Genomic DNA, 12,145 nt, shown 5'->3' on the forward strand with positions numbered 1-12,145 from the left:
CCCTGAAGACACATCTAGAAGTCATCTGGTGACCATTTCAACAGTGTGACTTATATTGAATGTATTTCAGAGACTAAGGACACCTGAAAAATATGATGATTTTACAACCGTGTCCTTTAGTTAAACCCTGCTAAATTGTGGGTGATTGAGACTTTCTTAGAATCCATGAAGTTCACAGCAGTTGTCAAGAGCCCCTAATCTCTCTCTGTAGGTTCAGAAAACACTCAAAGACCACCCAGCACTTCAGAGAACCAGCAGTCTTGAATGGCCCTGCCAGATTTGGGATTATGCCATTGGCGCTCACATGTGGGGTCCTTTCATTCTGAGGACTTGTCTTTCTTTCTACAAAGGTAGAAAGGACAGCTAATGCTTCGTTGTCCTTATCTTTGGCTTACTTAAGAGACTGAGGAGAGAACAGTTCAAGAAGAGAGAAGAAGCAAAGACGTAACTTTTCCACTGAATACCAGATGGTAGTTTCAGATTATTGGGACCTCATGGAAAAGTAGGCAAAAGAAAGAAAAGTGGGGGCAGTGGGTGGTTACTTGAGGTAAGTGTCCAAACAAGGACAGCAGGAATAGAAGGAATAGCAGACGAGGAACCAGACTAGAATCCTGGAATTTGTTCGCCAACATTATGATGCCTTTCCCCTCATATCCCTAGGTATGCATAATTATTGGTAATTTGGCTTTTGTCATTTATCCTTAGATGATAAGACATTCTTTTACGGTGGGCAATGATTTGGGATTTTTGTAAGTGCTTTGGAATGTTCAAAGGTTTATTTTATATGGAGGTATATACGTGTGCATATATATGTACATATACACATATATGTACACATATGCATATATGACTGTGAAGAAAGTAGACCTTTTTGAAATGTCTGAAGTAAATAGAGTTCAGCTGCTAAATGCCCAGAGCCAAGTGCATCACACACATAAATAGCCCACGTAAGAATTTTGTGGTGTCATATTTTTGTGACTAAAATAGACTCACCCTTTCTAAACTCATTTTCTTATTATTGTGCGTTGTTTCTTGGGTACCTCCTTGCATAACAGAAGAAGTAAAATGTTGGAAATTTTCCTGGCCTCTTTCTGCAACTATTAAGTGTAACCCCCTTAAATTAGGAGTGGAATTATAGTTCTAACTGACAAGGTTGAGTAATGCAGGCATCAGGAAGCCTCTTTCCTTGGCTAGTCAGTCTGGGGTTTGGGGTGAGCCCAATAATGTCCTTTGCAGAAGGGGAAGTAAAAGTATTTGCTTAAATGGATCCTTGAGCCATTTGAGCCTCTGAGCTATCAGTGATAAAGCGCTGGTTAAGTGGGAACGGGACACCCAAAATAACGTATTTTATAGCCCCCAACAGCATGTGTCTTTGTCACTTTGCAGGGAGCAACCATGTCACCATTTCTTCGCATTGGTTTGTCCAACTTCGACTGTGGGTCCTGCCAGCCATGTCAGGGAGAGGCTGTTAACCCTTACTGCGCTGTGCTGGTCAAAGAATATGTTGAATCAGGTAAGCTTGAGTGGGTATTCGAGGTGGGGGAGGAGGAAAGTGCTTGTGTGAACTAGGAAGCAAGTCCTTCCAGAAACGTCAGAGTCATCTGGTTCAACCTGATTTTACAGTTCAGGAAACTGATGGCCAGCCAAGCCAAGGACTTCCTCAGGGGCGTATGAGCTTAGTGACCGACTCAGGTGGAGACCCAGGTCTCCTCCCTCGTAGTCCATTTCACTGCGCCATTTTCTCACATACGCGAAAGGAACAAAGAAAAGGAGAAATGGGTTGAAGATGTGATGTGAGGACTTAATGGGGGTGATAAAATCGACTGGTGAGCTCAAGTCGAACATGGCACCTGCAGTGCTAACCCTGGCTATTTCCAGTGAATACAGACAGATTAAGTCTGCACAATCTTACAATGAACTCTAAAGATGGTTATTGAGGGGAGCCATCCTGGGTGGTTCACACAGAACGTATTTATGGAGCGCCTAGTGTCCAGTGGGCGGAAAAAGTGCCTTTCCTTTAGAGCTTCTACTCTAGCAGAGGGAGAAAGGTATGGAACAAACTAAAATATAAGGAATAATGATGAAGAGTGCTGGGCAGAAAACCGAAGCAGGGTGAAGTGGGGGGAGAGAGACTTGGGGACAGAGAAGTGTGTGTTATTTCCCATGGGGTGGTAGTGAAAAGGCATCTCAGGGAGTGGCGTTGGCGGATGCGGGAGGAACCCGATTCGGCAGCTGAGAACCCCCAGCAAGGTGTTTCCAGCTCCAAATCGTGGGTTTCCAGCTCCCACCAGGCTGGCCTTTCCCTCCCTTAGAGATCTATGCTTCGTGACGGACTCCACCCTTGCAGCCACCGGGAGTGTGCACCAAGCTGAGGAGAAGGTCCAAATCATCCTGATTTCCCTTCTGCCCGGATTCCTCTCCTGTTTGGTTGCAAGTGAGAATGGCACTTGCTCCGGATCTAAAACCTTTCAAATGTCACAGAAACCTTTGAAGTGTAGAATGTCTGAGTTTCTCAAAGCCGCTTTCCACTTAATGGGTCTCCGGGAGCTCGTTCTCTCTAAGCACGGGCCTCACTGACATTTGCCTCCTGAGAGCCTCTTTCTCATTTCTTCTTTTGGCCTTGCCTTTGAACGTGGTCGGATCGGCCGTGGGGATCAAGAGACCTTGTCAGAAAAGACGACGACTTCGTTTTTTTCCAAAAGGTTAGCCTGTGGCATCTGGAGAGTTTGGTTTTTGATTTTGTCTTTGGTTTTGTTCTGACGAGAAATCACCCTGCCCGTCACAATTCAAATATTATTTTTGTACAATTTGTGGGGTTTGGGTTTTTTAGATTTTTTGATTTGAGTATCGTTGACGCTCAAATGTCTTACTAGTTTCAGGTGTTCAGTGTAGTGATTAGACAAATCTATACCTTCTGCTATGCTCACCACCAGGGTAACTGCCATCTGTCGGCCTAGGACACTATTACCACTGACTACACTCCCCATGCTGTACCTTTTATCCTCGTGACCTATTCCAGAAATGGAAGCCTAGACTTCCCTTTCTCCTTTACCCATTTTGCCCATCCCCCACCCCACTCCACCCCTCTAGAAACCATCGGTGCTCCCTATTTATGGGCCTGATTCTGCTTTTTGTTTATTTACTCATTTGGTTTTTTAAAAAAATATTCCACATGTGAGTAAAATTGTATAGTGTTTCTCTTTCTCTCTAAAGCCTACCACCCTCTAGATTGTCTATGTTGTTACAAACGGCACGCGCTCATCCTTTTTTATGGCTGTGTAATATTCCATTGCACGTAGATCTTCCTTATCCATTCATCTATTGGTGGACTCTTAGGTCATTTCCGTATCTTGGCTATTATATAAATAATGCTGCATTAAGAAACATAGGGGTGCATGTATCTTTTCAAACTGGTGTTTTTGTTCTCTTTGGGTAAATACCCGGCAGTGGAAATACGGGATCATATGATAGTTCTATGTTTAAGCTTTGAGAGCCCTCCATATTGTTTTCCATAGTGCCTGCACCAATTTTTAAAACCCTATCAATCTTGAGGGTGTCAGGCTGCACTTTCCATAATGAGTCAACAGGGCAGAGTGTTGTCATTCTGGGAGCCTTTGAAAATGATAAAAACGTACCATAAATAGAGAGGATCCTGAGCTCTGGTCCTCTTTTTGGGTGCTTACAAACCTAGTGAGAGAGCATGAGAAGCGCCATTGTGCAGGTATCTCTGTCCCATGCAGGGCGTGGAGAATGGTTGCAGCTGAGGAGTTCTGAGAAAGAAGGGCTTCCAGTCCGTGGAAGCAACATGTTACTCCGGTCGTTATAGAATTGCCATTGGCATTTTTCAAAAGTCCCATCTCCGGTTAAATTTTTTTTAAGCAAGCCATAAAAATCTTCCCCTTCCTCTTCCACCCTCACCATTGTCAGAATTTATCCCTTTCATAGCCAGGTTTATCTAGAATTAGAAGTTTCCACTTATTCAAGTGCTTATATACTTCCCAAATCATTTAGCAAATGCTAGGCATGTGTCCCGCTTTGGCATTGTGTGTGAGAGAGAAGGGGCTATCGGGAGTCAGAACTGCTTTGTTTCCGTGCTTAGATGGATTTTTCCCTTTTGCTTTACCAACATGACTGCATTTAAATCTTGTGATAACAAGAAACCGAGGTTCAGATACAGCTGCAGTTTGCTGCTTTTGAAATGATTAAAGTATAAATACTGTAGAAAATCCAGTGGGGATGAAATCTATACCAACACTACTTAATTCCACCAGCAAACTCTTTCCCAGTCACCTTGGTGGTTCTGGGAAGGTTTTATTTACTCTTTATCACCCTGACCATGGTTCTCAGCAACCACGTCCGGGTCTCCTGGCTGCCTGCCTTTCCTCACCTGAAGGTCTATAGCCTGCTTCCCTGACCCCATGGATTAAGACCACCACCTCTCTGAGTCACCTGTTAGTTTTTGCTTAGGGTGCATGATACATGTAAAATGTATCCTTTCTTGAGAGTTAGAGAAGCAAATAATGGCTCCTTATGTTTTGAAGGTTTTATCTTGGGGCACCTGGGTGGCCAATTTGGTTAGGCGTCCAACTCTTGATTTCGACTCAGGTCATGATCTCACGGTTTGTGGGTTCGAGCCCTGCATCGGGCTCCGCACTGACAGTGTGGAGCCTGCCTGGGATTCTCTCTTTCTCCTTCTCTCTCCGCCCCTCCCACCATGCTCTTTCTCTTCCCCCCAAAAAAATAAAGAATGGAAAAGAACAAAAGTTTTACCTCATAGTGCATGTATGTCAAATAGAAAACTTCTAAATATCTTTTTAAAGAAGCACTCACCATAACCTTAAATTTTGCCACAGAGTCTTTCAGATAAACACACAGCAGTTGTTTTTTTTTTTTTTACCAGATGACAGTGAAATTAATTAGTGTGTCCACCCTTTGCAGATTAACAAAGGAAGACCCCCAAAGGCATAAAAGTATATAACATGTAGAGAATGGGACCTAGGTCACTCTACCCTCCCAAATACAACAAGCCGAGGCCCTGATGTCTTTTTATCTGCTCAGGTGTTCACCCTCAAAGTGAAGAAACTAACTGTTGAATAGAGAAAGAACACTGCTAGTCCAAGACATGATCCAATTTTTGTTGCCTAAATTACTAGATTGACTTTAAAGTTTCAATACATTACCTTGCATGTAGACCTTGGGACTGTCTCATCCTGTCTCTAGTGTTGTGTGTGTTGTTTTTGACCTTCCAACGGGAATTATAGATCCTAGAGAACAGAGAGAATGGGTGCCAACGTCAAGTGGAATTATTTCCCAGAGTTGGCTAAAGGAGTAACGAGAATATATCTTTCTATTCCCAGAGAATGGGCAGATGTATATCCAGAAAAAGCCAACTATGTACCCACCCTGGGACAGCACTTTCGATGCCCACATCAACAAAGGAAGAGTCATGCAGATCATTGTGAAGGGCAAGAACGTGGACCTAATTTCCGAAACTACTGTCGAGCTCTCCTCTCTGGCTGAGCGATGCAGGAAGAACAACGGCAAGGCGGAGATATGGGTAAGTATCCAGGCTGCAGGCTTCTTTGAAAGGTCACACCATTCAGTGGTCAGCACCACGTTCACCAAAGACAAGAGCGTAGTTCCGGTGTCATCCTGAATTTATGACACGCTAGCCTTGAGAAAACAGATTCTCTGCTAACGACAGTGACTATTCGTTGTGGACTATAAAACTTATCAACACACTCTATCTTGATTCCTATGTTAAGGTGAAGAAGGTCTCTTAGGCTGTGAAGAACACTTATTGATTTATAAGTGCAAAACTAAGCTCAGAAATATCACAGATCCCCCTTAACTTGGGAACCTAACTGCTCCCTATTTATGGAGGTATCATATCTGTGTGATCTCTTGATATCTTCGAAGATTAGAGAAACATACAGATAGATGAGAGGAACAGCAAAGACCCATGTGATATTTGGTCTGCCCTCTCCATACTTTGCCTATCCCTATCAATTTTTTTAGCTCCCCCCCAAAAAAATTCCCTATTCACTTGTAAGGCTCACTCTGCAGTAAAAAGTACGTCATAAACAATCCATGTTACCGCAAGTTTTGGAAACCTTAGGTTATAACTGCTTGGGTAGCAAATGCTTAGAAATGTTAAAGAAAAGAGTAAAATATGGATGCATAAAAAAATTCCAATGAAAATTTCTTGGGTCTACAAAATGATGAAAAAAAAAAAAAACCCACCGGTAAATACTGATTTTAAATTACCTGAATCCCAGAAAATGTTTTCAAATGCTTTTTTATTTATGCTAAAGGAGAGAATCTTATCTTTCTGCTTTTTATTTCCTGTAGCTCAGATTTTTAAGAACTCCACCCAGAAGGTTTTTTTTTTTTTTTTTTTTTTTCCAACGTTTTTAATTTATTTTTGGGACAGAGAGAGACAGAGCATGAACGGGGGAGGGGCAGAGAGAGAGGGAGACACAGAATCGGAAACAGGCTCCAGGCTCCGAGCCATCAGCCCAGAGCCTGACGCGGGGCTCGAACCCACGGACCGTGAGATCGTGACCTGGCTGAAGTCGGACGCTTAACCGACTGCGCCACCCAGGCGCCCCGAACTCCACCCAGAAGGTTTTGAAGTCACTGGTTTCAAAATGGAAATGCTAGAAACCTACCAACTAGATTTTTGTGTCAGTGTTCTACATTTGACCTCAAAAAAAATCAGTACTTTTTAAAAGAATATATATTCATACACATCTTTGCTGGTGACACTAAAGTAATCTTTGAAGATAGACATATACCAAGATTGTTTTTTAGTTCCCATGCTTACGTATGTTTAGAAAAGGTAGTCCAGCAATATCTGTTGGAGGAATTCCGTGTCCACTTGGAGAAAGGATCATGGAAACAGATCTCCTCTTGAGGGACTGCGGAGGCAGGTAAGAAGAGGTAAAATAATCTAATGACATCACAGATGTGTGAGTTGGCATGAAAGGATTTACACAAACCAGAGAATGTGAGACCCTGAGACTGTCTGTAGCTTAAGGCAGGGCAGTATTTAGCTCGGCTGGGAGAAGACATTCATTCGACCAAGTCTCCCTCCATATTCTGCTCATTCCCATTTATTTTCTGTCTTCTGCCTCATTTAAAAAAAAATTTTTTTAATGTTTATTTATTTTTGAGAGAGACAGAGACAGAATGCGAGTAGGTCGGGGCAGAGAGAGAGGGAGGCACAGAATCTGAAGCAGGCTCCAGGCTCCGAGCTGTCAGCACAGAGCCTGATGTGGGGCTCGAACTCATGGACTGCGAGATCATGACCTCAGCCAAAGTCGGACACTCAACTGACTGAGCCACCTAGGCACCCCCTGCCTCATTTTTTAAAGTCACCAAATCCCCAATTTTTTTAAATAGCATGCTATTTGATTTCCTTTTCAGGTAACGAAAAGACAACTAATTTTTAAATTATTTATTTAGACTTCGCTGATGAGCAGGTCACTTTTCTATTATATCTATATCTTAAAGTTGCATTTGCCTTCTTGCCTTGGCTGTTTCTGGTTTTATTCCTGTCAGACTTTTCACTTCTTTTGCATTCTAAGGTTATTTAGACACAAGCACTTGGTGGCCCTCAGATCCTCATTTATCTAGCAACCTTTTTACATTGTCCAGCTCTTTTTTTCAAGGTCATTTCTTAGTTTGCTTTCACTCATAGTGTTTAAGGGCCAACAGGGTGCTTTGGGCTTAGATTTTCCCCTCGCTCTGTTGAAATCCACTTCCTTAAAAATGTCTCTACTTAAAAAATATCTATTGTCTGAAAGTTGCCCCTTCACCTCCCCAGACTCCATCCAGTTTCTCCACACCGCACTCAGACTTACCTTCCACTTTCCCAAGGTTTCAGCTGTTTGTGTGGTTCGCTCTCAAAGGCATGATGCAAACAGGACTTCCTATGGACACTGGTTTTCCAGCAGCCAACTGGTTCAACTTCCTCCGTCATCACTAATTCCCAAAACTTGGTGGTCACCTGGGACCAACTGTCCCCACTTCACTTGGGAACGAGCCCCTTATTTCTTGCTCTTCCTGGTGCCTTTTTGCCAGCATCTTTATTATTTATACCACAAACCAGAGCACAAGGTGTATATACTTGATGTTAAAAGCACTTCTGTTCTCCCTGATCTGTTTTAAGCTTGCGTGAAGATTTATAGTTGACCAAGCAGTAGATGCTTATGTTCTCGTAAAATTCAAATAGTTATGATGCTGTGACGTAACTCTCATTATTATGTCAGCTTTGCAGAGATCTTGAAAGGCTTAGTGACACGCACGAGGTCACACAGACAGTAAGTTATTTAACCACGGTTCAACTCAGTCCTGGGTTCAGCCACACATTTCTTACTATTTCTCAGTGATTCTGGTTAACCCACGGATGCAATGACCAATATTGACCTTCAGCTCACCTTCTGAGTCTTTTCCATATACTAACGACCTAGTGCAGTGGCTTCAGATGTGAGCAATAGTACTCAAGTTTTCTTGGATTTGTCATTTCCCCCCACGTCACATCACATGGTATCCTGCATCATCCCTTTAATGTCACTCTGTTCTGGTCTCTTCTACATGACGATATTAAAATATGCATTTTTATCCATTCTTAGACTCATCTAGTTGAAGTTTCCCTTGGTAGATTATCCAGCACTTTCCCAAGGAAACAGTCGCTCCTACCGAAAGGAAAACACTGTTTCCACCCAATGCCCTGGTTAACCTAGGGACACTGAGTAGGCACCCTCAAGCCAGGATCCATCTTTCCTTCCAAAAGACCTACTGCTCCCCCAATTAGCTGGCCCTGATGTCTCTGATTCTTTTGTCATGGTGGCGATCTGAATCTGCCCTATGGCAAGTATACAGATAGGAAGCAGCACGGGGCAAGAAAATCAAATAGAAACTGAGAATTGTGTTGCTTCCTATTGGAAATTTGGATCTCCAAGCAAAATTAATGAGTTTCTGGGGTGTTTTAATGAGAGAAAGGCTGTGTCCACGGAGGCTGTGCTACTCTGATGACAACCTATATGAGTAAAACGAAAGAAGGAGGCGGTGCTCGGGCTCTACATTGGAAATCTCTGGCCATCACTACACTCGCCAGTTACTATGTCATTAAATTCCTGATTATTTCACATTCTGACTGATATTTCTTTTTTTTCTCTCTCTCTCCATCAGTTAGAGCTAAAACCTGAGGGCCGAATGCTAATGAATGCAAGATACTTTCTGGAAATGAGTGGCAAGTGATATTTTGTCTTCTCCTTTGGGGGTGCGGAGGGCGTGGGCCTTTTCCTCGCGTGCAATTTATTTGACTTTTGCAATAATACAGAAGAGAATTGGGAGAAAAGGAAACACAGTGAGTTTTCTTAAAAGTTTTCAGTGGTGCTCAAATATTAGTTGAAAATATACTATCTGGGCCAGATACACATAGAATTGTAAAGCACATACAGCGTTAGTTTCCAAAAGGTGTGAACTCAGTGCTCAGTGCTTTTATAGTCTGTCTTTATTTCAGTTTGGGAATGTAACGTAAATATAAAAGGCTCTGTTTATGTGTCACTATGTGTATATACATTGTATATAAATTAATAAATCAGGGATACCTGGCTGGCTCAGTTAAGCATCTGACTCTTGATTTTTGATCAGGTCATGATCTCACGGTTCGTGGGATTGAGCCTGGCATTGGGGCTCAAGAGAATCCTGCTTTGGATTCTCTCTCTCCCCCTCTCTCTGGCTCTCCCTTCAAAATAAGTAAATAAACATTTATAGATAGATAGATCGATAGATAGACAGATAAACTAGGCAATCACAATCTCAGTAAAATACAAAATAAATGGGACACTCGTAAGTATTTTCTATAATGCTAGTAGCAAAATAATAATGCTTCAAGTTCATCACCTCAAATCCTTTTAGGAACAGGAAGGAAAGCTAAAGAGTTTCATTCCCACGTGACACACAGACGTGGATCAGAGAGTTTACATTTCCAAGCCCTCATGCTTGGTGCCTGTGACAGCCTGTCTCTTCCTTCTGTTGCATTTGTACTGTCACCAAAGGTCTGTGTAAATAAATCAAATGCTGCTACTCATAAAACCCTAAACCTCAGGGTGGATCTGTGTACTTATGGATTACAAATTGATTTTGTTTTTTCCTGAATTACTTTTACTACCAAGAAACAAGTTTTAGTGTAGATTTATGGTGCTTTCTGGGTCTGGGCTTAACATATACAATGTCTCTGGCTCCAGATTCAAGCAAATGCATTAAAAATATATATATGATGAGATAATCGGGGAAACTTAAACCCTCACCAGACATTTGGTGATATTGAGACATTGTTATACATTTTTCAGGTGCGAAGATGGTATTATGGTTTTATTTCTTTTTTTTTTTTTTTAACGTTTATTTATTTTTGACACAGAGAGAGACAGAGCATGAACGGGGGAGGGTCAGAGAGAGGGAGACACAGAATTGAAACAGGCTCCAGGCTCTGAGCCATCAGCACAGAGCCCAACGCAGGGCTCGAACTCACGGACCGCGAGATCGTGACCTGAACTGAAGTCGGACGCTTAACCGACTGAGCCACCCAGGCGCCCCTGGTTTTATTTCTTAAAACAGGTAGTCATCTTTAACATACATACCAAGATACTTATGGATAATATCATACCAGGAATTTGCTTCAACACAACCCATTGGTATGCAGGTATGGATAGTAGATAGGGTATATTGAAAAAGAGTGGTGGTCATGGACTTGTAATTATTGAAGCTGGATGATCAGTGCTGGGAAATTGATTACGGTATTTGTTCAACTTTGGTATGGATTCAAAATTTTCCATAATAATGCCTTTTTTTTTTTTTTTGGTAAAGAAGTGAATTCCTAAAGAGGCAGCAATACAATCTGAACTTTTCTTCTTTTATCTTGTAGAGGCTCTAGAAACATAATACTTGGCATCGGACTATTTCTGAGTTGGCCAAATGATACAGAGTGGTTGTAGGAAGCTGAATAACCAGGCCTGCCTAAAAAGCAAAAGTGCTGGCCCAAATGATAATTCCAGTGGTGTTCAGTTCCCTCAGGTAGAGGAAGTGTGTTCTTCCCATTAGTTCAAAACATGATCTAATGTAAACTGAAAGAAGTCTCCTATGAGAATGCCAAGTATTTGGGGTAAATGATTTAAAGACTGCTGCTTTGAGAAATAGTTCATGGTTACTCATCCTATGGCTATAGAACTTCAATTTTCTGTTAGAATGAGAGAGAGTATGGGGCACCTGGGTGGCTCGGTCGGTTAAACATCTGACTTCAGCTCAGGTCATGATCTCACAGTTTGTGAGTTCGAGCCCCGCATCGGGCTCTGTGTTAACACCTCAGAGCCTAGAGCCTGCTTCTGATTCTGTGTCTCCCTCTCTCTCTGCCCCTCCCCTGCTCATGTTCTGTCTCTCTCTTTCTCTCTCAAAAATAAATAAATATTAAAAATTTTTTTAAAAGATCTAAAAAAAGAATGAGAGAGAATATTCAGATAAGGTGAAAACAATGATATTTCACAGATTGTGATTACTCAAGTCCAGGAAGGGTTTTTTTTTTAAGAGTATAATTTTGTCATATTTAAAATTTTTTATACCTAGACCCACACTGAGACTCCATTTCTAAATTTTAATATATCCCAAAGCTCGATTTTTAGCAAACACTATTAAGGAATAACCCAACTAGGAAATTCCTTATTGATGACCAGAAGTATACAATTTCATTCCATTGTAAGAATGTTTATTACTATATATAAAAAAAATAGTTTTCAGAAGGATTCAAAAAACCAAGACACGAGTTCTCATACTCAAGAGCTTAAGCCTAGATCAAAGAGGTGGTAGAGACTGAACAATTAGAGAAGAATTTAGTCCTAGGCCACATAAATACTGATTAAGCAAGAGGTCAGTATGGGTTGCCTTCATTCCAGAAAATTCCATAGGAGTGGACATTGAAAGATAGGCAGAGTTGAAATTGCAAAGAAGAGGGATTGTTTTCTAGAAGGAAAACATGCAGGTTTAAGCACAAATATTAATGCATTGCAGAACTGTGGGAAGACCAGTCTGGACAGATCAGAGGGCCCTTGCTGAAATCAGAATGAAGAATCCAAGATAGATCTTG

General features: G+C 41.8%; 1 protein-coding gene and 1 long non-coding RNA gene across 4 annotated transcripts in view; one reads left to right on the top strand and one right to left on the bottom strand.

Moving 5' to 3' along the window:
• PRKCQ (protein kinase C theta) overlaps positions 1 to 12,145 on the top strand; it is a 188,043-nt gene that overhangs the window by 52,447 nt on the left and 123,451 nt on the right. Inside the window, exons 1-4 of one of the 3 annotated variants that reach the window (XM_058681962.1) lie at positions 259 to 502; positions 1,387 to 1,513; positions 5,358 to 5,557; positions 9,196 to 9,256. In XM_058681962.1, the coding sequence (XP_058537945.1) occupies positions 1,396 to 1,513; positions 5,358 to 5,557; positions 9,196 to 9,256 (379 nt within the window). In that variant the 5' untranslated portion in view covers positions 259 to 502; positions 1,387 to 1,395. Of the gene's footprint in view, positions 1 to 258; positions 503 to 1,386; positions 1,514 to 5,357; positions 5,558 to 9,195; positions 9,257 to 12,145 lie in introns of those variants that run through there. The other 2 variants (XM_058681961.1, XM_058681964.1) reach the window with 2 other exon arrangements.
• Positions 5,551 to 7,953, bottom strand: LOC131483622 (uncharacterized). Its single transcript, XR_009247812.1, has 3 exons — positions 7,866 to 7,953; positions 6,827 to 6,920; positions 5,551 to 5,673 (listed from the first exon to the last, which is right to left on the bottom strand). It is a non-coding gene; the product is annotated as an uncharacterized LOC131483622 (long non-coding RNA).

The sequence above is a fragment of the Neofelis nebulosa genome, chromosome 8 (genome assembly GCF_028018385.1).
Source record: "Neofelis nebulosa isolate mNeoNeb1 chromosome 8, mNeoNeb1.pri, whole genome shotgun sequence".
In the NCBI taxonomy this organism is placed as follows: domain Eukaryota; kingdom Metazoa; phylum Chordata; class Mammalia; order Carnivora; family Felidae; genus Neofelis; species Neofelis nebulosa.